The 26,160-nt window shown below is 39.2% G+C and overlaps 1 protein-coding gene across 12 annotated transcripts in view; it reads left to right on the top strand.

Moving 5' to 3' along the window:
• The window catches only part of POU2F1 (POU class 2 homeobox 1), a 112,747-nt gene that overhangs the window by 69,700 nt on the left and 16,887 nt on the right, over nt 1-26,160 (top strand). For 4 of the 12 annotated variants that reach the window (XR_005953867.1, XM_041420869.1, XM_041420862.1 and 1 more), the window contains 8 exons: nt 1,270-1,425; nt 3,046-3,225; nt 9,028-9,154; nt 16,476-16,570; nt 18,810-18,983; nt 22,696-22,837; nt 24,933-25,078; nt 25,576-25,755. Coding sequence is in view for 11 of the 12 variants with exons in the window: in XM_041420869.1 (XP_041276803.1) it covers nt 1,270-1,425; nt 3,046-3,225; nt 9,028-9,154; nt 16,476-16,570; nt 18,810-18,983; nt 22,696-22,837; nt 24,933-25,078; nt 25,576-25,755 (1,200 nt within the window). In the remaining variant the exon portion in view is untranslated. The remainder of the gene's footprint in view (nt 1-1,269; nt 1,426-3,045; nt 3,226-9,027; nt 9,155-16,475; nt 16,571-18,809; nt 18,984-22,695; nt 22,838-24,932; nt 25,079-25,575; nt 25,756-26,160) is intronic. The other 8 variants (XM_041420866.1, XM_041420868.1, XM_041420867.1 and 5 more) reach the window with 8 other exon arrangements.

Genomic DNA, 26,160 nt, shown 5'->3' with positions numbered 1-26,160 from the left:
ATATAATGTAGCATTAACTATATAATGTGGCTAGTTCAGACTGCTTGTGTAAATAACTTTGATCTCAAAGTCAGAGTAATTGTTGTTTAATAATGTACGTGAGACAGCAAAGCTTTCAAACTTTCCTATGATGCTGAACACTTCAGTTTATCTGTTAGCATTCTGCTTCCTCTCTGTACTATATTAAGGGGCAAGGGATGCAGTTTTATTGAAAACTGGTTTCAGTATTGCATGTTATTAAAGAATGTAGGTAGTGCATTACATGAAATGCAATAGAATGTGGACCCACTTATACATAATAACAATTTGGAAAGAAGAGGAGGTATAGTGACCTTCCTTTCTGAGAGGAAGGAGGCAGAAAATTGCCTTGGTTGCCATGGTAAACTTCCATCCCTGAGAGAGATGTTGGCAAACAGGCTGTATCTCCAGTGCAGAATGTTTACAGTCCTGTGCTGTAATTATCGCTCAATGACTGGCAGAATTAATCAGAGCCTTTATGTTAATTAGCCTGCTCTGCAGTCCCCAAAACAGGTGGTGGAAAATATGCAAATCTATGCAGAATTGTAATGTTCTGCATAACCAGTTTTAATTATCATAAAACTCTCTCCCCCTCTTCATGCACTTGCATTTCCTCCCTCATGTCTTCACAATTTCTTCTTTTTAAAAAAATAAACAACCAAACCACAAGAATAAATCAAAATAAACTTGAATCTTCTAGAATAAAGCAGTATTCAATTAAATAAATGCATTGAGTATTTAAAAGCACTGTATATATTATATATCTTACTGTAGGTATAGAAACCTGTGAGGATTTTTCAAAAAGGTTCTGTATAAGCCAACAGTTTGATGACTTAGAGGTACAGGATGGAGAGAGAGAAAATGGAAACACAATCTCCTTTCCCTCGTTTCATTGTTCAGGATTTTAGGCAATGAATAATTTTAACAACCTTCTCTTTCTTCATGGTGAAAGGTAGCGTCAGCTTCAGTTGCACGGTGTAAAATGAAGTGAGACCTGAAAATAATGTCAGAGAGTTACAGGAGACCAGAGAGTCTCTTTGTTTTGTTTAAGCTGCATTACCTACAGACGTGTTTCAGCAATCATAGCTGAGATGGTGGGCACACAGAGCCATTGCTTAAACACACTCTTAAAATAAACCCAAGGGCTTTTCGTATGCAGATGAAAGATTTTTATTGTGCAGTGTTGAGATAGCAGCGTCATACATTAACATCTGTTTTACACTATAAAGAGTTGTATTTTTTTTTGACTAGTCTAAATCTAATGAAGAATCTGGGGACTCTCAGCAGCCAAGCCAGCCTTCCCAGCAGCCTTCAGTGCAGGCGGCCATACCCCAGACCCAGCTCATGCTGGCCGGAGGACAGATCACCGGGGTAAGAGTTACCCAGGGATGCTGCAGTCCCACACAGGTATCATTGAAAGGCACAACAACTTCCTTAATGTAGGAGAAATGTCAATGGAAGGGGCAACAGAAAATATTTTGCTAGAAAAATAAGCAGGCTGTAATATTTGGGGTTTGTCACTAAGTATTTGCTTCTGAACGTCAGCAACAAAGAATTCTTTCTCTCTGTTCTCAGTGTCCCTTTTGACCCTGCAATGAAATTAAAACCTGTTGTTTTACAACAGTTTGTCATAAAGAGAATTTTTTTTTCAAGATTAAAATGAGGCATGGGAGAACAAGACTGAATCTTATAGCTGGGTGAAGAACAAAAATTATGGGAATTGTTAATTTTTCCTCTTCTCAAACACATTTCTTTTTAAGTAACTCTATTAGTACTTTCCTTAAGCCTGTTGAACTCTTTTGTTTTAACCTACTGATTTTGAGGGGTTTTTAATTGCAATGCTTTGGGAGTATATATGGGATCATTGTTGTTTTAGACTTTCTGGTGTTTCTGAATTGTTGTAAAGGCTTTCAGCCATTTCAAAAAAGAGCAAGTTTTGTGAATGGGCTGCTTAAAGAATTTGCTTCCACATAATCAGCTTTGCAGTATGAGAGTTTGTGTGTTAATAAGCTTAGGGCAGTTGCTCCAACAATATATTTATGATTTGAAGTGTTAGGTTAGATCATCCCTACACTTGCATGAAATGACTTCTTAATCTCAGGCTCAATTGCTAAATCTTCTCCTATGTTACTATGTAAATAAACATCCTATTTAGTTTTCAGTTAAGCATTGAAAGTTTTAAAAGTGAGACTGTTTCAATGTGTTCTTAAAACCTGGCAAATTTTATTATTTTTTGTATTCTCAGAAAATACTGGTTTGTTTTAATTCATGATTGTCTGCTGTAGTGAAACATTCAAAACTCCAGGCCTATGCAGATATGGGTTGCAGTAAATGTGGTCATCAAGATTCATTTACATGTAAAGGAGAGACTGCTGCCACCTGTTCCACAGAGATAATGCGTGCTTGGGAAAGGGAAGGGATGTAAAGTTGCCAACTCTATTCTATTTAAAAAAAAAAAAAAAAAGGCAGATGGGAAGACTTGGAGAGAAACAAATGGAGCTCATGTTCTTTACTTATATCTTAGGGCATAATGGAAATGATGGAATATGGCAGGGATTCATGCTAATGTGAAGCAGCTGGGGTGTTATCAGTTTGTTCAGTAGCCATAGCCAGCATTCCTGCTTCACATTCATCTGGCTAATCACATGCTGTTCTGCTGGGTGTAAATTTCCTTTCAAATCCTGGCAATACTGATTCTTTTCTTTTGCTTGCTACTTAATTGCTTTTTCCCTGAAACTCCTGGTAGAGTTGTGAGGAAAACTTAGGAGCAGAGTTAGGTTCTGTAGGTTCCAATAAGTGCAAATGTTGGTGGTGGTGCAGTTTGGTTTGTGTCAGGCCTGTGGTAGGTTGGTTCCCATGCTGCATCGAGTAGCCAGCTGTCCTTCCTTAAGGCCAGAGCCCTTGGCCAGTTAATGGAATAGCCCTAGGACTGCCTGGTTAACATAAGTAGTACTGAGCTATATAATGACTTTGTAGCTGAAGTGGCTCTTCCCATTATTAATGGCTGTGTTTTCTAATTGTTTATAGCTCACGTTGACGCCAGCCCAGCAACAGTTATTGCTCCAACAGGCGCAGGCCCAGTTGCTGGCGGCTGCAGTGCAGCACTCAGCCAGTCAGCAGCACAGCGCTGCTGGTGCCACCATCTCGGCCTCTGCTGCGACGCCGATGACGCAGATCCCTCTATCTCAGCCAATACAGATTGCACAGGTGAGCCTTGAGGCTTGAGAGGGTGGAAAACAAAAGAGGTTTTTGACTGATTGCACCATTCGAATAAAACTTGTTGTTCCTCGCTCAGTGAGTTGCTAGAGTCCTCGAGTATTGTTAGTCTGTCCTCATGCATCGTTGGATGATGAGGTTGAAGTTTGATTAGTCTTAGCGAGGAATGTGTACCAGCTGCTCCTCAGTTCCACTGGGCTTCTGAGTTTATACCAGAATCTGAGTAGACGCTGTGTTTTCTGAATTTTCCTCCTTGTAGTTAGTGTGAGAAAGGAGAAAAAAGGGTATAGAAAGATGCCCACAGAAGTTGCACTTGTTGAGACCTGCATGGATGGGAAGTGATGCCTGTGTATCAAAAAGGATGCTTGTCAGACCCAAATGGTGCTGGTTAGAAGCAAAATGATAGAGCTGAAGAATGGCAGTTTGACTTGACCTGTTTGTGTGCTGTTTTGGCTTGGTTTTTAATGCTGAAGGTTCCATGACAAAGAATGGGCACTCCTGTGTGCCTGGAGAGGAACTTGGAGACTTCAAGTCGGTGTTGGAATCTGTCCAGTCTCATGGTCTGGTACTAAAGACTTGTCAGTTCTGAAGAACTGCTCGCTGTGGGTGTTCTGCTTCCTAGAAGCAGTAAGGAACCTCTTGGGTCTTCCAGGACTGACTTGATTCAGTGTGGAGATTGCAGTGGCACTAACTCCGTGCTTAGTGTATGTAGTGTGGAAAATCCTTAGACCTGTGGACAAATAATCATATGTGCAGCTTAGACATCTTGAGTACTATGAGTAGGTGATTGTCTTGCTCATGCTGAGGTCCATCTTCCCATAGATTAAAGCTCTTGGTACATAATAACAGTTTTCTTAGTCTAGCTGTGCAAAGCGTGTGTGGTATATAATCTTCAAAGTTGCTGCTTCGTAGACTGACCACATTCTTTAAAACTGATGCTTTCTGTTCAGGCTATTTTCTCTTGCATTCAACTGGGATGAAGTGTCCAAGAAGTGAACATAAGGTCTGATTAAGGACAAGAATGGAAATGTTGCAATTGTCTGTGAAGTCCAGTGGTGAAATGTTCAGTGCTTTACTGTGCTGGTCCACTAGCTGAGTAACAACAGCCTGGCTTGTGCTATCAGGTTTTCATTAGCTGAAGTGACAAACTTTTGTGGTGCTGGTCTAGAAGTTCTGACCTCTCTGGCTGTCCTTAGAGAGGCCAGAGTGGTGCCATCCTGTTTTTAAAAGGCGAGTGCTGATGTTGTTGTGTTGATGAGAATCCTCCCACTGAAGCTCTTGTTACACTGTGAGAAGTCACATCACCAAATAACACCTTTTTTAGCAAAGGGTTCCACTTCAGTGGCATGATGTAGAGATGACTGAAGGATGTAGCATTCAAAGAAACTTGTAGTTCTCAAGATCATATCTCAATTTTGTTTAAACTGTCTGTAGGCAATAATACAGACAGATTTCAAGAAGAGAATGGGCAATGTCCTAGTCGAGGAAGTTGTTGGTTATAGCTTCTGACATCTTTCCATGCACCTGTCACGGAGTTCCCATTTGATGGGATGTGAGTCTTTTAACATATATGTAAGCAATCCACAGGTGTGCCTCTCCTCTTCCAGGTGTGCAGCTTGAGATAGCAAAGTCTGCTTCACTGAACTGTGGTGGCCTAAAATTTCCTATTAACAAAATCTGTACCTTGAACTTGTCTGGCCTTAGGTTTGTCAAACAGGCCACCAAAGCAGTGGATAGCAGTGGTGATGCATTTGAGATGTTTCTAATCCTGCTCTCCCACCTCAGTGCAAAGCTCTGATAATGTGTGAAGCATTTACAATTATTAGTTTTGTACTGGCTTAGAAAATTTAGAAAATCTTCAGAGAACTGTTTGAGAGGAGTTGAAAATATCAGGCATGTGCTGTCAAATAAGAGTTTCTGAAGGCAGCATTGTCTGATTTGTGCATAGAGGCTCTGTGAAAAATTGCATGTAATCTTGTAGTTGCCACATGAAGAACAAATTAAAGTTGTACTTGTTTTCTGACATTTCTAATTACTTAAATGTTTGACTTTACAATTAATGTCTTTTAGGATAGGTTATTTTGATACATGAATGAGCTTGGTTGAATCTTGTTAACTGCTCCTTATGATGAAAGTGCAGGGCATAAATTGTGCAGGTGTTGGATATAATTTGAGGTACTTATGGAAAGCATCTACCATCTAGGTTCCTAGTTAGATAGCACCATGCCTTTTGATCCATCTTGGCAAGGATTTGTAAGCAGTGCTCAGCTTTGTTTGTGTTGCTATTGTAAATATATAGCTGATTATACAAATAGCTGAATGTTTGTTTTAATTGATGGTTTTTGAATAATTGATTAACTGGCAGGTCTCTGCAGCAGGGGGATTACCATATTTATTCTAATTAACTAATTGCAAAAGCATGACTTCTTTAATGTGCACTGCAGTTCACGTAAGGTATCTGCTGCAGCAGCCTGGTGAGGAGCTTGTGCTGCTCTGGAATGACACTAAACAGTTGTGTGTCAACTTCTGGGGTTTTTTATAAACTTCCTTGTTTTCAGGATCTATGCTCTGCATTTGTATGATGTAAATCTCAAAATGAGTCAGATGCTTAAGTTTGTGCTGAAGCTGTAATTGGAAATAATGGCATTGAATTTAGAAATTTAGGTGATCTTTTTTTTTTTAAACAAGAAATCTTCCTCACAGCAAGATATAGCACCTGACAGATTATTCGGCTGAGGTAGGATTTGGATTGTTTTGATCTTTCTAAATTGCTAGGCAGCACCAGAAGACATGCATGTCTCCCTGAAAGTCTTTCCATCTCTTTCCATGTGCTTGTGCTAGATACATACAGATTTTAACACTGAGGAAAAAAGATCAGTATAGGAAAACAGTGTCAGGTTTGTTTGTGTGTTCGCTATTGGGAGATTTATTGTAATGGCATAATTAACTAAATAAAAAAAACTTTCCCAAGGTGGAAATAAAGTTGGATTTCAAATGCATTTGAGGGGCTGGTAGGGCTATTTAGAAGTGATTAGCCTTGGAGGTATAATTTTCATTTTGCGTTGCAGAATTATATTTCTGTATTTAAACAAGACTTAGCCAACATACCATTTACCAAGGCAGATGCACAGAATAAGATTGCTTATATCAGTTCTCCCTGAGGCCTCAATTTAAAAACAGTTTTCTCATATTAAAGTGTAAGAGCCTGATGATAAGAGCTGTCATGTCTTGGCTGGGTAGCCAGTGTTATGAATACTGTAGTCTTAAACAAAAAGCTCTCCTCCTTTGATCTTACAGATACACTGCCACTGTTTCTTTGTATTCTTTCTTGTGTGTAACTCCATCTCCTGTGGGGGTGCTTCAAATCATCTGAGATCTCCTTGGTCATCTGGGGTGATTTCATTTGGTTGCTTTTGATTGGGAGAGGTCCTTAACCTATCTGTTCTTCCATTGATACTTTTTTCTTCCACAGAGTCTTCCCAACTCTTCCTTTTGTGTTTATGGGGTTTTTTTTATCTCTTATCTACCTGTATTTTCACCCTGCAGCCTCTCTTTATTTCCTTTTCTTCTGCCCAGTGTTCACAACCTGAGTCAGCTTGCCCAGCTCTTTCCATTTCTGTTTTCAACTCTGCATCCAGTCCTCACATCCATTCCAGTATGAGCCCCCTCTGAGCTGGAGGGTCAGCACGATCTGCAGAGGCAACCAGCTGAGCAATGAAAATCAGTGAATAAAAGAGTGGAGGTCCGTGTTGTATGAGCTCAAGACATAAGAGGTTTTGGTAGCAGTTCTGACCAATGTGGTATTGGGATATGAAGTCATAAGAAACACTGAGTTGCAGGATAGAGCTGGAGTAGTTATTGCTCTCTTTCAAGAAGGAAATTTGCCGTGATTTCATAGGAATGGTTGCGTTATTTCTGCAATTTTCTGAAAGCAAACAGTACTATTGACTTTAAAACCACTTTTTTTTGCTCATGGGCACTTTTTCAAATTTTACCATTGTCTTATAAAATGGAAGTTTCCATTTCTTGAAGAGCATTGCTTGATCAATCCATCTGGTGTCTGTCTACCATATTATTACACTGCATGCTTTTGACTTAACAGGGCTAAGTAGCCCAAGTGATTGATGACCAGTGTCTGTGTAATGCAGGTTAAGTAGTCGTTTTCTTATAAAGCCTGTCTATAGTCTCATAAATCAGTGGACTCCCTGTTTTTTCCCCTCCCTAATCTTCCTTTCTGACATTCCCCACCCCTCATATCCAGGAGGGGATTGTTTCAGGTTACAGTTTTAACAGCTTTAAAGAAATATATTGTCACAGATAACAGCATTGTGTAAGAAAGAAGTTCTTGTCAGTCTGTCTTGACTTCCCATCTCCAAATCCACTGCTGGCAGTGAATGGCCTGTCCCATCCTCTGGCTGAGCAGGTTCTGGGAGTGCTCAGTAACCTGCATCAGCCCAAGGAGCAGCTTAGGGAGCAGCTCTTTGTTCCTCTGGTTCGCCTGAACTCAGGTGTGTTTGGGGCTATGGAAAGATGAGCAGCTCCGAGCAGCCGCACGGGCACTGCTGCAGCTGAACACGGTTTCTCTGCAAACAAGGACCCGAAGGACTTCCCTGAAACAGAGCTTTCGGGGAGTCTTCTTGTCTTCTTGCTTTGGTTTGTGTAATGGGAGGTTGCAAGTGTAGGAAGTATTTCATTCAGGCTTTTTTTCCACCTCTTTGGTGAGTATTTTGAAATAGATTCTTCCTGGAAGGATGGAAAAATCCAATAAGTGTGTTTAGATAGTTTTCATGGATTACCAGTGTTATGTTCATTGACTTCACAGTGTGTTTTTTAAATTTCAGTTGCTCTTGTTATTGTGTTGTTTGGAGATGAAAAGAAAAGGTTATTTAGGGGGAACGATTTTTAAGCAGTTCTCTGTTTTCTCCAGCTAAATGCCAAGTTGAAGCATTTTTCTTGAAAACTCAGTTTCTCAGAGATTAACATTTTACATTGAGACCTGTCATTTAATTATAGAAAATTAATAGTCCTGAATGGTTGAAATACATAAAAATAGGGTTCTTTAATAATGCAGTGTTTTGGATTATTCCTTTTAACCTTTCATTATAGTCATATCTATTAAGCTTACTGTAATTTGTTTCAGAACAAATGAAATATATTTACTAATTGAGTTAGCAACTTTCTGAAATTTGAACTGAGCAACCAGAGTGCAAACACGGAATCTGATATTTTGCTCTCCTGTTGTTCATTCAAATGGTAATTGCAGACTGTTGTTACAAAAAAAAATAGCTCCCAGCTAATATGCTTGATTTGTAGCAGAGTTCCATCCTCAAAAAATAAGTTTGAGAGATCTTTGTGCTGATAAGTTTAATGTATTTGAAAATTCCTGAATTTGTGGGGGAAGGGAGATTGATTTGTTTGGTTGTTTTTTTTGTTTTTAAAGCAGAACAGTTCTGGATATACTTTGCTGTGTTATTTAGTAAATAATTTTGTTTTTTGTGAATGAAAGTGAAATTCAAATTGCCATTTTGAAGGATATTCAGTAGCAGGAGTTCCGCTGTGTTTGACATCTACTTATTCTCTAAATGTTAGAGTGTAGCTGGCTGATAGGAAATCTTATATTGGGAATTATTGCTGACTTACATGTCTAACACACAGCTCTTTCTTTTCTTTTTTCTTTTTTCTTTTTCTTTTTACTTTTTTCTTTTTTTGTCCTCTCTCTTTTTTTTTTTTCCTTTTTTTTTCTGGATTTTTTTTGTCTTCTTTTTTTTTTTCGCCCCTTCCCATTTCCTTAAGGATTTGCAGCACTTGCAGCAGCTTCAGCAGCAGAATCTCAACCTGCAACAGTTTGTGTTGGTGCATCCAACAACCAACTTGCAGCCAGCACAGTTCATCATCTCACAAACGCCGCAGGGGCAGCAGGGTAAGTGCTCCTTGCCACAAAACCAAATCATACATGACATTTTTTAGGGGAGAAAGTGAAACTCAGGTTGTTCACACCAATGCCCAGCCTTCTCCCAGGCAGTGGCTCCCAGCTAGCTTTTTCTCCCCTAGGTTTATATCCTGAGTATGAGACAGGGTGGTGTGGAATGTCCCTTTGGCCAGTTTGGGTCAGCTGTCATGGCTTTTTCCCCCCCAGCTTCTTGTCTTTCCCAGCCTGCTTGCTGGTGGGATGTGTGAGAAGCTGAAAATTCTTCCTTGACTCTAAATACTGCTTGACAATAACTAAAACATCAGTGTGTTATCAACATTGTTCTCATCCAAAATCCTCATCACAGCACTGTACCAGTGATTAAGAAGAAAATTAACTCCATCTCAGTCAAAGGCAGGACAGACTGGAAAAAGATTACAAAATCAAAAGCCCTTGTGGGAGTCTGGAAAAGTACTTAAGCCTAAAGAGGGTACAATGAATTTTGTCATAAACTGAACTAATAATTAACACCTTGGGAAAAGAGCTAGAATGGTGGATTTGTGTAACAGCTCTTATAATAATATTTTGGCAATGCACTGGGTGTGACTTACATGCCAAAGATAGGCAAGGCAGTGGTAGGTGGTGCTGTGTCAGAGCAGTTAAGTTGTGCACAGTAGCTTTGTTCTGAGGACTGATGTGTTCAGGCTGCAATGCATCACCGTGCTGATTGCACCCCATTTGTTGATGCCCACAGAAAACTGCATTTAGCCATGGCTTCTTATGCTGATATACTCCAATGGCCTTTTTTTCCCCGCTTTCTCTTCTACATGAACTCTACTCAGTTGTTCAGGTCTGGTAATCCAAAGATTCTTGCTCAGAAGGCAAATCCTGTTATGCTTGAAGAGTCCTGCAGAGCCTGGCTGTCCTATAAAGCAGCTCTTTGCACCTCATTTTTTCTGTTCCTTTGAATTTTTTCATGCATCATTCCTTCTTACATACTATGACTTGGATAGAACTGGCTTTCCATTACGCTGAAGGGCTCTTACTGTCTGAATGCTCTCACATTTGAATACAGTGTTAGTCAAAATTACCTTCCTTTTAATAGGACTTGATTTAGGAGAGATTTTATACCAGCACTGGAAGAAAATGGCTGAAAGGCTATTCATGAAAGTATTTAGTGATGTACTGCTTTCTTAAAATGAAGCAGAACTTGTAAACTTAACATACTGTACTAGAAGAAATCAAACCACTAAAATTTAGTTCAAGAATTCTTCAAAATAGGTGCTTGGGTTTTTGGTTTCTTTTTTTTTTTATAAGTTTTTTTAAGAAAAAAGCAAGCACAAAAGCATTATTTTGAAAAACTCCTTGGTATGGATGTCTGCCTACATTTTTCAGCTAAATTCTGCTGGTTTTATAAAATACCTTTGAAGATGCTTTACAAAAAGGAAAACTAAGAGAAGCACATTGTATTCATCCCCCAAAATGAGTTGTTTACATTATAGAAGAGAAGGCTTTCTTGTTTGCTTAAAATCTTCTGAAGTAGAATAAGTACTAGATGAGATTTTCATAGTATCTTTTCCAGAGGCTATCCCTGAAAAATCATTTCTTCACTACAGTTTAAGACCTGCATATTGCTGTCATCAGTGACGCAGTGTAGGTAGAGACATCATGTTTTACTGGTAATGTGCAGCCTGGACAACTGAATAGCTCAAAAATGTAGGAAGATTTATATGCTGAATTCTGACCATAGGCCATTAGTGTGTGACAACCTTCCAAACTGAAATGCTTGAATAGATCTCATTTTCTTTATGAGCACTCGATGATAAAGCAACATGTATGTCATAATACCCCTTATATCGCTTTTTGATATGTTTTTTTTTGCAGTGTTTCATGGTTATTGTTAGAAAATCTCAAACAGTACATTATTATTTATGAGAAAGATTGAGAAAGTGTGTATTTTTATTTTGTTATTTGCTGTTGCATCTGACTTTTCCATGTTGTTCATGTCCTATTGCTCCATTAGTCAACTTCATAAAATAAATATTCTAAAGAAACTAGCATAGAGTTTTCTTCACAACCAATGGCTTTTTTTTTTATGCTTCATTGGTACTGCATGGAGCTTTAGATATGTACACATTTAATAATGAACATAAAAATTTGGATTTGTGTATAGATTATGTATTCTGGAAGAAATTTCTTGCTTTACAGACTATGCTACATTTTTGTGTATGCCATGTAGTCATGTAAATGAGAAACACTGTTTTTAAAGGAGAAGAGCTTTTGAGAGAAATAAGTGAAGAATAGTGCATCTAAACAAAGGTGTAGAAGATGTAAACATTTGGTGAAGAAAAATGTTTTACTTGAAGAGGCAAAGGGATACAGAGAAATAGAGTCATCAGCAATTGTATTTAGATTCTTGAAGGGGTTGAACATCATGAGCCGAGATCTAACTCTAACTCCTAAATTTTTTTTTGAAAAAATTTAGGAAATTGAATATCTAAAATATTAATCAGTAATCAGGATGTTATTCTACTATCTTTCTTGAACACACACATTATAGCTCCCAGCAGCAGACAGGAAATTTTCCCCGTAAATCCACTGCCGTATGTCTAATGTAGTCACCTTCCTTTTCCACATGATTTCTGGCTATTTAGGGGCTTATATGAAACAAATTTTTAAGTTCCCATTTTTCATGGCTGATAATTGATAACGTCATAACTGAAAGAATTGTTTCAAGCCTCAGCAGATATAAAGAAGATTGAATGGAAATAGAAATTTGGAACGTTTTCTTATTCAGCGCAACTGCTGTTCATATTATTGTTAAAGTCACCAGGAGGAATGTAGCACCTTGTAATCCCTTTATATCTCTTGTATCTGTTCTTGTATCTAATAGAGCTGTCTCTAAAATAATCAATTTAACATCCCTTACTACAATTAGAGCTGCTTCTTAAAAATATTACCCTCATCAGGTGACTGTTCCCCTTTTTTCTCATGAGATGTTGCTAATACAGATACGTATCAGTAAAAATCTGAACGGAGGGGGAAATGGTGCTGTGTTTAATATAAATTAGTGTTGCAAACTGTTGTTGTTGAGATCTAGGCAAAGACTGTGTCACAGTGAGTGATACAAAGAAAATATCCAGAAAGGAAAATGTGGAAGACAAGCTACTAATTAACTATAAACATTGAAACTGGATCTACCTAGTCTCAAGTTATTGCTATTTATTATTAAAGACTGCCTTTATGATTTTTTTTTTAATTGTAAAGTTGCCTGGGCCAAATCCTGTCCTGTTTTCTTCTTTCATACCTGTTATACAGACTTTGAGGCCTCACTCATGTGGAAGTCCTTGTAATGGCTTTGTCTTGCAAGCTAACTTCCAGTGAGAGGATGAACAGCTTTGGCAGAGATAAAGCAGTCAAGTTCTTACATAAAAAACTTCACTCTTTTGGGAGATCAGTTTGGGATGAATTATGCATTATGCTTCTGGGCCAACTTTTTAAAAATTATGCTGAAAAAGTCTGTGCTTGAATGTTTGTTTTATCTTTTGTTTAATTTTAGATAGAACTGAACACCAGATCAGTCCTAAGGGACTCTTGGCTGGCAGGAAGAGTTTTTGGCTTGGACCATTATTCATGCTACTCTTAGACATTTCAGGAAAAATCCTGAATGACAATAGATCTATTTACTATAACTATTAAAAAAATACTCTAAACTATCATACTTCAGCATAGATCCTTATCTGCCTCCATGCAGTCATTCTTTTAGAGTGCCACATAGGTGATTTGTGGGCCATATTTAATGCAGTAATACCACTAGACTCTTAAAACCCAGGGCAGAGGGTTAGGAATATGACCTCTGTAAAGTATACAAGTACAATGGCAGCTTTTTATAGGTTCAAAAAAGTCATGTGGGTTGGAAGAGACCTCTAGAGACCAGGTAGAATTGTTCAAAGCAGGTCCAATTACAGCAGCTATTCAGCCAGTTAAATTGAATGTATCCAAGAATGGAGTTTCTGCAACATTCTCAAGTACCTGCCCCATTAGTTGACTGCTATCATGTTAAAAAATTAAAAATGTTTTCCTATATCTAGTTGGAGTTTTCCATGTTCTGATAGCCATTGAATCTCATTACAGTGTACCCTCGAGCAGAGTCCATTTCTGTCTTTGAAGAAAGTGGTAGGATCTCACCTTCTCATCAGGCTAAAGCAAACAGCTCACTTGCCTGTTCCTTCCTGTTAGCCACCCTGGTGGGCACTGGGTGTACAAAATCCAGGATGGCCTTGTGCCTTGTACTGGGAAGCCCAAGGCTGACAGCAGGACTCCAGCTGTGGTGTCACAGATGCCACGTGAAGGGGAAGAAGCACAAGCCTTGACCTGCTGGCTGCACTCCTGTGGGTACAGCCCAGGATGTGGCTGGCTGTCTCGAAAGGGCACACTGCCAGTTCACGTTCATCAGATTGTCCTCCAGGAAACCCAGGACTTTTTCCTGTGGGACTGCATTCCAGCCAGCCAAAGCCCACCCTGTATTGCTGCACAGGGTTATTCCAGCCCCCATGCAAAACATTGTATTTTCCTGCATTGATCTTAGTTTAGTTTATCCAGCTAGTCTAGACCCTGGTTTCTGGCCTGTTGACCACTTTCCCATCTTTGGTATTATCCACAGACCTGCTGAGAATATATTTTATCCCATCAGCCTACTTGGTAATAAAGATATTAAGCAGTATGGGTTGCAGTATGAGTCTTTAAGGAAACAGCAGTGTTTGAAATTCCAGGATCTCAGTGGGTGCCTAAAGGATGTGTATTTACTTAGAAAAGGGAGTGCTATGCACTCTGTAAGTTCAGTCACTGAAGTTACTTTGGACCCCAGTGATTTCTTCTCAGAAAAGTAATGAAGGAGAAGCTTAAACTGGTTCAAGTCATGTCTTAAAAGAGCACAGCTGCAGCTGCCCACCCATGAGAGCCAAGGAGTGCCCAAAGTGTGTGCATGGCAACTGCCTGGAAAGGCTGTGATCAGGAGGAGAGACACATTTCCAGAATGGTCCAGCTGCTTTCCCCATCCCCTTCAGTCAGCTGCAGGTTGAATTGACTTGTTCTGTCTCCAGTTTCTGCCTGTGACACCTTGTGTCAGCACCTCTTGCGTAGGATAAAAACAGAGTAGATTAAATTTGTGCAGATTATTTTATACTGATAATTCCATTATAATTGCTTCAGACCATGTGAGTGAGAATAAAATGAGGAAGAGTGTAGTCATCTTGTGCTCTTTAGCAAAATTGTTAATGCCAGAAAAACATCCTCTGGGATTTCTCTGGGGACAGAAAGTCACAAAAGGCCAGTCCTAATTACTCTGATTGCAGTCATAAGACAAGTCAGTAACTTGTAATCGATGGTGTTACCGGTGGACTAGAACTCAAATGTCATCACTGTTGGCTGCCTGCTTTTCATTTGTTTGTTTACAGCCACTGTGTAGTGACAGTGTGATGGGTTTGCCCCTTTCTCTTTCAAGCTGTCAGTTTAAAATTCACTATCACTGAATTAAGGTAAAAAACTCTGCACTTAGAGGTGACTGTTTACTAATTAATATTTAGATTTGGGCAGCTAAAATAATCTTTCAAGTGAACAAATATTTGCATTGTAAAAAGCAGTGTGTAGCTGTAGTAGGTGGCTGTCTTGGAAGTTCCTTGAGCAGCTCTGTTCTCTCACTGTGGCTTTTCACAAACACAGCTGGAACATGTTGATTATGTGGTGCAAAACAAACTTACATCGTTGTCTGTGGTGTGCTATTATGTAAGATAAGCAGCTGTCTGTATTCCCTAGGTCCTGAGCATCTTGATAGCAACAAGATTGTTTAAAATACATATTCAGCTCTTTGTTAAACGAAAATCAAGTATTGCTGTCAGATGATAATTCTTCTATGCTTGTGTATCCCTTACTGAGGATACATTTTCTCCTTCTTAACCATAGTAATCCCTCTTTCCATGTCTTTTATGGCCTTAACCTTGCATAAAATATCCAGTTCCTCACTCAGTATTTATCAAGTCCTACATTCTGTTTCTCTTGCCTTTATTCTGCTAAGAGGCAGATCAGGCAGCTGATGATGTTGAATTTAAGTGGTACATAGTTGATACGTGGTACATGGTACATGGTGGCATAGCTGACCATCCATCTGTTGTTCCCCCGAGGCAGATCAGGCAGCTGATGATGTTGAATTTAAGTGGTACATAGTTGATACGTGGTACATGGTGGCATAGCAGACCATCCATCTGTTGTTCCCCCCGGGTTTTAGGGACTAGGTATATTGAAGTGTAAGTTTAATTAGTTGGGTTCTTAATTATTATATTGGAAATTGATAGTTGTAGCCAGGAGGTACCTCAAAAATAACAGTTAACATTTTTCACAGTAAAATTGAGGGATTTGACTAACTGTAGGTATATTTTTGTCAAGATTCTGTCCCTTAAAAATAGATAAGTTTTTGCATTAGAAATGAAAAAAAAATTGATAGTTTCTGGTTAAAATATTTAGATGCAGACATGTATCTCAGTTTCCTCAGAGATTTAATAAACTGTACAAATAGTGGACTGTAAGGGAATTTATTTGTAGATTGACAGCATACATACTGGTTCTATCAGTTGCAACTGTTCTTTGATGTTGTCACATTTTCTTAGGGTTTTCCAGTGTAATGTTTATTCTATTTGTTAAACTGGAGCAGTGTTCAGTATTTTACCTAAACTTTAATTCCAATTACTCTTCCAAAAGATTCCTACTTTATTTGACCCAGGAGGGAGGTATCTAGGCTTGTTGTGTCTTCTGATGTGGTCTGCTTAAGTCTGCCAGAAAGCTTCCTTCTTGTTAGGCAGCTGGCATAGGGTGGTTTGGAGAGGAAGGAGGGTGATCAAGAAGCCAAATTTGTGGTTTTGATTAGCATTCAGTTGTTGAATTTGATCTCATTAGGGCTCAGTATTTGATATGGCTGCACAATTCTTGGTCAGCTCTTGGTTACCAGAAGAGGTGTATCCAAACTCTGAATGCTGAAAGGGGCACTAAATGATTCCTGCACATGGAACTGGGATGACCTAGATCATTACCAACTCTTTCTGCAGAGGACACTTACACACATTCTCCCTCTTTCCCTTCCGTCACCACTTACACTTCAGGGAGATGCAAGGGGATTTTGGGCTGAAAACACTGAACTCTGAACATATCTGTGCAAGGATGAAACAGAAGCTCACATGTCAATTTTTTTTAACTTTCCATCATTTGGCAAGAGCCTTGTTTTACCTCGTTTCATGTTTTAGTGTTTTTGGATGACGAACCAAACACACTTTTCTCTCTCCAGGTCTCCTGCAAGCGCAGAATCTCTTAACGCAACTACCTCAGCAAAGCCAAGCCAACCTCCTGCAGTCTCAGCCAAGCATCACCCTTGCCTCGCAGGTCAGGCTTTTCCCTACACTTCATGACTTGCTTTGAGGGGATTTAAACTATGGCAAGTGAATGGACCCTTTGTATTAGTTACTTGAATAGGTGTTGTAGCTATAATAACAAATTTGTCTTTCTAGATAGTTCAGGTTTGTAGCTCCCACCCCAGTGTGCCTCTTTCCAGGCTTTAATGTTCTAAAGTGGATTTTTAGCTGGAAATTTTCATGATTGATACCTTGAGTTAATAGCACTAGAGCAATGTTTGATTTTCTGTATGGTTTTCTTGAAAATTCAGAGGAGCAAGGTGTGAGCTCCCTGAAAAGCTCCAAAAGGGGTTCACTGACAAGCCTCTTTCTGAAGATTGCAGTGGTAATCTATCTTTATTTTAGTGTAGTTATTTTGCAATCACTGCTAAGTCATTGCCAGTCTTACCAGTCAGCATCTGTGAAACTGAAGAGATTGTTAGAAATGAAATATTCTGGTAGATGTATATTAAAATATTCGAGCTCCTTGATTAAGTTTTCAGATATAAGAAAAGCAATTTTTTAAGGTTGCATGAGCCTGCAAATTTAGTTGAGCTTGGCTCTGGGTTTTACTGTGCAGTTTAGTTTCATAGCTGCATGCTGTTTCTCAAATACCATGTAATATCACACAGTATCTTCCTGCCACCTCGGTTACATACAGGAATTTTCTAGTCTGCAATAAGGTGGCTGAGTCTATCAGAGTCTTAGAAAACTACATTTTCTATTATACCACCTCTAGTATTTTTCATGCACCATGTGGAAAATGGAATTTGTCTCACCTCTAGTTCATACCTCAGCTAGCAGCATGATTCCACACTAAAGATTATTCTTGGATTTTAAAAGAAATTAAAAGCACTAAGAATGAATAAATTATGTAAAGTGGGTGAAATAATTGAAGATATATTGCATTAATTACCCGCTATGATTAATGTAAATTAAAAAATATTAAAAACCTTTAAGTGTGACACATGTATCTGCAATCCTAGATAGATCATATATGATTACATTATTTCTCAAGTAATGGAATTATAGATCTTGACCTCCCTCTACCATCTGCTGTGCACTGCAAAACGCTGCACTAACCCAGGAGGAAAACAACGTAAGGAGTTATGTAAAGACTGAGCTATATGTAGGCCAGTTCTTTTAGAAGAGCCTTTTCTGAACCTTTGCATAGACTTTGCATAATACACTAGAGTTGCCTGGACTTGAGGCTGTTCTTGTTTGCCCTGAAGGAATCCAGAGTTTCAGAACTGGATGTAGGACACAGGGGCATGAAATCACCTTTACTGAAGAGCCCCAGCTAAAGTAACTAGAATTTAACAGGATAGATGATTTGTCTCTGCATCTCAGCTGATCATGGCATGTAAGGAGGTAGAGCTATGCAATCAAAACATTTCCAGCGTTCTTGTTGCACATAAAGCCTGACCTGGGTAATACCAGATCTAAATATATTTTGTTCACCTGTGAACATTGTCCAAGATGCTAATTTTTTTCAGATATTTATTGTAGTTGCATCGCAAAATGCTTTAGTATGCCAATGTTCAGAAATAGTGAATCTTTCACGGACTTCCTAGAAAAGTATGTAGAAGAAAAGTGTGACCTGAGTGAATAATTTTCTGCAGATTGCCTTTGCTTAATTTCTTGTGTCACCAGTATGTTCATTTCAGTGTTGCAACTGTTGACAGAAGGGTTAGAGGTAAATCTAGTCTTTTCTTCCTGAACAGTTGAGTCAGTCACAAGAGATGGCATTGGAGGAAATTTGACATGTTTGCTGCATCTGTACATGCTCACTCTTCCAGGATTAAATAGGGGATTTGAATCTTTTGGGATGCTGACAGTCTGCCACCTCACAAGACCAGTAGATTAAATTTTAATTTTTTTTCAAATGGATGAATACCAAGGTGTCTATAGGTGATAGAAGTGTGTTCTGTCTTTCTTTGAGCAGCTTCTGCAGCAATTAAAAGTTGTTGGTTACCATTGAACATCTCTTACTTTTCTTTAATAACTGGTTACAACAGAACCGTTAAAAGCCTGTCATACTATTGTAGTTTTCTGGATTGTGTTTGCTTGTTCTGGAGAGGAACGTTAATAAACGGAGGAACTTCCAGATTTCAGGATACGTCCAATCCACTGACCTCTCTCACAAGAACATCACATAGCTTTTAGGAATTTAATTTCTGTTGATTATCCTCTTGAGTCTGATTTTCATCCTTTCCTTGCTGTCTCAATAGCCAGCAACCCCAACACGCACAATAGCAGCGACCCCCATTCAGCCACTTCCACAGAGCCAGTCAACACCAAAGCGAATCGACACTCCCAGCTTGGAGGAGCCCAGTGACCTTGAGGAGCTTGAGCAGTTTGCCAAGACTTTCAAACAAAGACGGATCAAACTTGGATTCACTCAGGTGAGACTGCGTACCTTAGTGCCTGCCAGTGTGGAACCTGAGGTCTCATCTTTCAAGTCTGGGGGGAGACTACAATTCCATCATTCCCTAGGAGAACCTGCTTAAATAGGGTTATGCTCTGGCCTTTATGTGGGGGATTTCTAAGAAATAACAGAACAAGCCATACATCCATCTTACTTCCCTGTTGGTTTTAAAGCATAGCCATTTTCCCAGCAGGGGAAAACGTGCATTTACCAGCTCCAGATGTCATTGCATGTGCACTATTCATTCCATGGGATGTGACATGAATGGGACAAAGCACTTTAAAGCTGCCTTTAGAAGTACAAAGTTCCAAAAATCATACAGTACAATTAACTGCTCTGTGTGTTTAAAAAGTGTATCACATCTGTGCAGTTGCTTTGGATGTCAAAGGGTTTTTATCTCTCAAGCGTATTTTCCTATTAAACATCAATGATTTCTGCATTTAATGCTTTTGCTAAGGTTCCTAAACAAAACCTGAAAGGACTGTCACCTTTGAAGTTTTCTCCTTACAAGGGTGAACTGGAGTTGTGGTTTGTTTTGGTTTGTTTAAAAGCTCAGAAATACCCGTAGAGCAGAAGAAAACTAATCTTGAACATAGTGAAGGTGGTTGAATGAAGACCACAATTAGAAGTACAAAGTGCATTTATATGTTCCATTATTCTTTTGAAAGGAACTTGGTTCCAAGAGTCCTTTCTTATTAAAATCAAAATTATTTTTTCCTCCTGCAAAATTAAAATATCTCCCCAGGTAAACAATTCGTTTTGGCAGGAATCTGTGGTTAAGCATAAGTATGATTTTACTAGAAGAAAGAGCATGCAAAAATCAAAGTATTTAAAAGTCTGAACTCAAAGCAGTCAGTCCAACATATGTGATGGAATAGAATAAGTAAATCTTCTCTAGCTGAAAGTATGTGCTGAAGTCAGATTTATTTTTCTGGCAAAGTCCTAAATTGAAAAATCAAAGCTCATAATGAGAATTCCTGGCAGCGTCTTAATTATAAGTCAAGAACAGAATGTTCTTAGTCAAATGAAGTGCATTTTGCTGGCATGTGTGTCTCCTTCCCTCCCTTCTTTCCACTAGAGGGAAGCACAGAAATACAAGTGATGGACACACACAAAAGCTCGAATAGAGCAGCACAGAATAGGGTGAAATACAATAGCTTCCCTATAGCCTGGCAGAGGAGGTTCTTGTAGATCTCTCATTATTATGTTTAATCTGCCCTGCTGTGAGATGATTATAAAAGCTCAACTAGACTTTTTAAGCTGTGTGTTAACCTTTCTTTATTGACCTGGTTATGAATTTTCATGGTGAGGAAAAATGAACACAACTGCTCAGGCTTACATTTCAGTATTTGCTTTTCAGATTAAAAAAGGGGAATCTTGAGAATGTGATAAAATTGCATTCGGTCATTCCTATCCTACTCTGAGTTTGTATGTGTGTAATTAGGCTGTTCTAATAACTTTAACCTAATTGCATAATTGGATGATAATTAGAGACCCTGATTACTTTGGTTTCGTATGGTTGGATAAATAGACTCCCTTTCAGAGGATAAAAGAAATTTATTTCCAGCAGTACTGTAAGCTTTTTCAGACTCACCCCACCCCTGCCTTTCAAAAATAATTGTAAGATTTAGTTTGCATTGCAAACTAATCACTTACTACATTCTGTCATGTGAACAATAAAACAGGTTTTGAATTTCAGCAGTTCTGCTTCTTCTCCCACCCTGAAATGTGGGTGATGCATTTAAATCTCTTTGTTTGTTTTCCTTAAAAATACCTCCATATTTGACACACAGGCACACAATGAGCAAACTGCACCTTAGCATCATTGCAGGCCTGGGACTAATTGCTCACTACAGATTCAAGAGACATAAGTGAACATTTTAGACAATGTTATTTTTATTCTGTGAAAGGAATTGCCTCTGCTAGACCATCTGAGCTTCTTAACAGACCAGTACACACAACAATGGTGTACCTTATAATCAGTTGCATTTCATTTCCAGAGCTTCAGTCAACCTACAGAGTAGATCAGATGTGTATACAGTGCCTTCATACTCTGTTCCATCCTATCTGTGGGCCATCCCAAAATATAAAATTCTCATCCCAATATGTAAATTCCTTTGCCTACAGCTGAAATGCTGCCACCTTTTGGCATTGACAAAGAAATGGTTGACTATTCATTTTAAATCAGATGGCAAATGTTTGTAAGAACAACATAAATCCAGAATTAAATTTAGTTGGGGGACTGGAGCAAATTTCATAACTCTTTCCTGCCAAGACATAAATCAACTTATCTTTAAAATGGTTTACATAGCCAGGTTTTCTTCTTCATAAACCCAGAAGAGCATCCACGCTACTCCTCTTGGAATGATTTATGAGTTTAAAAATGCACAGAATCCTGGCATATGAGTAGAGGCATAAATGTGAGTTCCCACGTGTTTCCTCTGATTGAAGGGCACACAAACCAATTGTTCTGGTCCTCTTCTAGGAAGGAAATTGTTTTCTTTGCTCAGCCTGCACAATTTACTAAGCTTCCCAAAAGCTGTTTTCTTCCTGGCTTGTGTGTGGCCACTCTGCATGCTGTCAGTGTACTCATACCCAGCTGTGGTTGTGGAGCTGACCTCAGAGAAGAGCGAGCTTTATGCCCAGTCCAACTAACCCATTTGCAATTAAACTCCACTAACTGTGCTCCAGCTTTTCAGCCTCTTCTTCCACACTTCTCATACTTCGTTTTGTGCTTAAAAAAAAAAAAAATCTAAATAAAGCTGCTTTAGATCGAATAGTATACTTGAAATATAAGTGCTTTTTTTATTTTTTTTTTCAAAAGGCAGGACCCTCCAGCTTTAAAGCAAAGCATGAAAATATTATGGTGTTTTTAATGGCCACAATCAAGAATGGATTGATTTTTTTTTTTAAACACTACTTTCCAAGTGTGTACTTACATAGCTATATAATATATACATAAATATTAGGATAAGCAGAATGTCTGCTAGCAGAATAGCTAGCTAAAACTGAGTTTAAAAAGCAATAACAGATGTAAAGAGATGATAATCTGCCTGTAAATCTCCTGGATTGCTTTCTGGCAGATGGGTAATGATAGTCAAGACTGCAGTTAATCATTACTTGAAATGGTTCAACTTCTTGTCTGCTTTAAAATTTGTATGTATTGGGGAGAAATTTGGTTTGAACCTCAGAAGATGCTAGCATGTCAGATAAGAATATTTCTGCATCTATTTAAGTGTGATGTATGTTTGCAGACATCTTGTCCTGAGTATTTTCTACAAATTTGGGAAAGTGAATTCATTGCATTTCTGCTTATTTGAACTTTCAGTGTGAAATAGGCATAAAAACTTAAATCTGCTCCCAAAGAGAGCTTGGCATTTACTTATTTTAAAAAAACTAAGAAAAAATTACGAGTTAACATTCAGTGGAATGTGCTGCTCAGTGATAATGCTAAGAAGACAAAGCATCAGGGATTTCCTGGAAAGAGTTGCAAGGTTAAACTGACTGAGGTTTGACATTTCTTTATGATTATTGCTCTAGCATGAATCTTGGTAGCGCTGAGAAAGCCTCTGTGAAACTGAAATCCCACGCAGCAGTGGAGTCACTAAGAGAACACCAGAATGTGACAGGATTCCTTGCTTTGGAAGTGCCTGTGTCAGTGAATCCCTTTTTTCTCTTTCTTTGTCCAGGGTGATGTTGGGCTCGCTATGGGCAAACTCTATGGAAATGACTTCAGCCAAACTACCATCTCTCGCTTTGAAGCCTTGAACCTCAGCTTTAAGAACATGTGCAAGTTAAAGCCACTTCTGGAAAAGTGGCTCAATGATGCAGGTGAATGAGTCTGTGTATTTCTTCACCAGCCTACCAAAATCAGTAGGATTCTGAAAAGCTGCTTCGTTTGTGCCCTTATGGTTTTATGAAGCTACCAGCCTTTGTAGCTGCCCATGGGATAAATGAGGGTGTAGAAATAAGGGTCCGTAGTTCTCTTTCTTTGTGCCTATATGCATCCAAAATAGTTCCAGTATGAACTTTCAGAAATGTGTTCTCTAGACAGCTGAACCCTTGCATGGGATGAGGTACAATATGTGTCATGGTTTTCCTCCTTCGTGTGTGTTAATGCATATAACGTCTAATCCTCTTCTAGCTTTCTTTTTCAGATGTGTATTAGAGAGAGGGTTGCATGATTTGTTGTTTCAGTAGGCAGAGCTTATTGCATCCATTTCCTTCCATACCCTGTGTGCATTCTTTTTATCTCTCTCTAAGGGTTCAGATAAATAACATTTTTCCCTGTAGGAAGAGTTCTTTGTGGGTTAGGTTTTGCTTTTTCCCTCCCATATTATTTTTTTTTTCTGGGATACAAGTTATTCACTATGCCAGTGTTGGTAATGTTCTTTTTTTTTTATTCTCCACCAGCTAAAGGATCTTGTGTGGTGGTGCTAGGTGTTAGGAGAGAAAGTGTTTGCGAGTGCTGTCAGCCAGTTTTTTCTTCCAAGTATGCAATTGTACATAGTATAAAGCTGATGGATATGTTAAACAGATGGCAGGGATGGTGTGTGCCTTCCTATTTTTATCCTATTTTAAAATGGAGAGAGCTTTATGCTGGCACCTACAGCATTCTCTGAAATTTCGAAAGTAATTTCATGCAGTGTTGAAAATTTGTCCTGCATTGAGAAAAGGAAGTGTCATTCTGTTGTGCTGGCAGGAGTTATTAAGTGTTGTAGGTCTGTCATAGAAAACATAAATACCTCCACACTGAGTGCTCAAGTCCACAGGACAGCTGTCCCCAAACCTTCCAGCAACATTGGATGGATCCAATGCTGCAAGGAGTGTCGTAGGGGCTTTCTTTCCTGCTAGCCTGAAGAAAGACTTGTCTCTGTAAAGTTGAGTGAATGGTGTCGTGGTTCTTCACACCCTGCAAGCCATTGTCTTTGGCTCTGACTCAGTTCCATGAAAATCTTTGGAAGAAAGATTCAGGCGACTTCAGAAGCTTCTGTTTTAGGTAAAGTAGGCAGGAGAAGCATTCTGATGGTTCCAGAATTTATTGCTGTGGAACTCAGCTGGTTCTCAGTGGAGTTTTCAGACCGAGGAAGGGTTTCCACATATTTACAGGTGCCTTTACTATTAAAAAAAATCTAGAAAATACTTGCCCATTTGAGCCCCAGAATAGTGGTGGGGATTGTGAACTTTGACACCTGCTTATCACCCACAAACCCCAGGGCAATGAAGGAACTCCAGCCACAATTAATGATTTTGTTTAAATTCCCAAAATTGCCATTTGGTTAGATTGCTCTTCCTGCTGCAAAATGGGGTTAAATGTTCTCTCTTTGCTCCTCTGTGAAGCCAGAAAGACAGGATTAGGGGTTAAGAGCCCTGGTGAAGTTAAGAAGGGGCAGCCGCTTGCTGTGTGGAGTGGTTGGTAGCCCTGAGTAGCTGCTAAGATGTCCAGAGAGAAGAGACTCAGCACTGTGGAGCCGGTTATGAACTTCTCTTCCTCAAGTGTTTTGTAGAGTGGGTAAAAGAAATTTCAGGCTGCTCAGATTTTTTTCATAACTGCCTGTGACTTTCAGCTATGGCTCATGGATATCAAGTACTCCTTTTTCCTTTAAACTGGGGCTTGCAGTGAGTCAGTGGGGAGTAGACTGAGATGTGGGAGACAAGAACTGTATAGGTCCTAAAAAACAGATCCTGTGGTAGCATACAAGAGCAGAGGACATCCCCTGGGCTTATTTGTAGCTTTTTTGTTTCAGGTATATGTTGTATTTTGTAAATACTGTGATTAATGTATGTAGTATTCATAAACCTCTATATATTTGGAACAGATACAGAGCAGGTCTTAACATACCTTGCACAGGTGAAGAACACATGCATTAGACTGCAGTGCATTCAGATGAAATCTCCTGATTTGTATTACTTTCTTCTTTTTCAGAAAACCTCTCATCTGATTCAACTCTCTCCAGCCCAAGTGCCCTGAATTCTCCAGGGCAAGGGATCGAAGGCTTGAACCGTAGGAGGAAGAAACGCACCAGCATAGAGACCAACATACGTGTGGCCTTAGAGAAGAGTTTCCTGGAGGTCAGTGGTCCTGGTGCTGTGCTCAGCCTATGAAAAAATGGAGAAACTTCACTTAACAATTTTATTTGTTAGAGTGAACCCATTACTGTGCTATTTAGGAAAGTGCTAGTACTAAACAAGGGGAATACAAAAGCCATGCCAAGAAACGTGCATCAACATCTGTTTCACTTTAAAAACAAGCACAAACCCCCTCAGAAAAACTCACTGGCTCTTGCAGTTCACTGACTTTATGATTTTGCATTCCAGTATACTCAGACATAGGTTTAAACACTACCCTTCATGAGGATGGATAAATGAGGCAATAGTCTAAGCATACATAATTTGAGGTTTTTAGATGGAGGGCAGAAGCCTCTACTGTGGTTTGTCTCTACGGTACCACTGACCAGATTCTGGATCTAAATCACCAATTCAGATTTCTACCTACTGGAGAAGAAACTGTGTTGCAAAACTTCAGGAGGTAATTTCAGAGCTTTTCAAATACTATTTTCTTTTGTCAGAACCAAAAGCCTACCTCGGATGAGATCGCCATGATAGCTGACCAGCTAAACATGGAGAAGGAGGTGATCCGCGTTTGGTTCTGTAACCGGCGCCAGAAGGAGAAAAGGATCAACCCACCCAGCAGTGGTGGAACCAGCAGCTCACCCATCAAAGCAATTTTCCCTTGTCCAACCTCACTGGTAAGGGTCAAGAACTGTGTTGACAAAGATCGCTGGTGGAGGTAGTTCTGCTGTGCTCACTGTGGAGGCGTTACACGTGCTGCACCTTCTTTGTACAGCAGACTTGTTCTCACATATTTGTGTTTTACTGACATTTTGAGTGTTCCACCTGGATACTGTCTGAGATAATGCTTACAAATCAGGCACTAGTCAGGCCTTCAGTGAGAGTGTTTTATTTAGTCAGCTCATGAACAAATATTCTGACTACCAAATTTGCACTTGGGGTTGTTGCATTGAACTTACTTCAGATAATGCCTCCAGTTCATATCTGGACTTTCCTTCTTTTACCCAATTTTTTTTAAAATAAAATAATAGTATTTTTTAAGTGCTTAGTAGCTCTCCCTGCCACCTCTTATTTTAGCAGCT

The sequence above is a fragment of the Onychostruthus taczanowskii genome, unplaced genomic scaffold (genome assembly GCF_017590055.1).
Source record: "Onychostruthus taczanowskii isolate IOZ18803 unplaced genomic scaffold, ASM1759005v1 scaffold67, whole genome shotgun sequence".
NCBI classification, from domain to species: domain Eukaryota; kingdom Metazoa; phylum Chordata; class Aves; order Passeriformes; family Passeridae; genus Onychostruthus; species Onychostruthus taczanowskii.
This window is presented reverse-complemented; position numbering and strand designations above follow the sequence as displayed.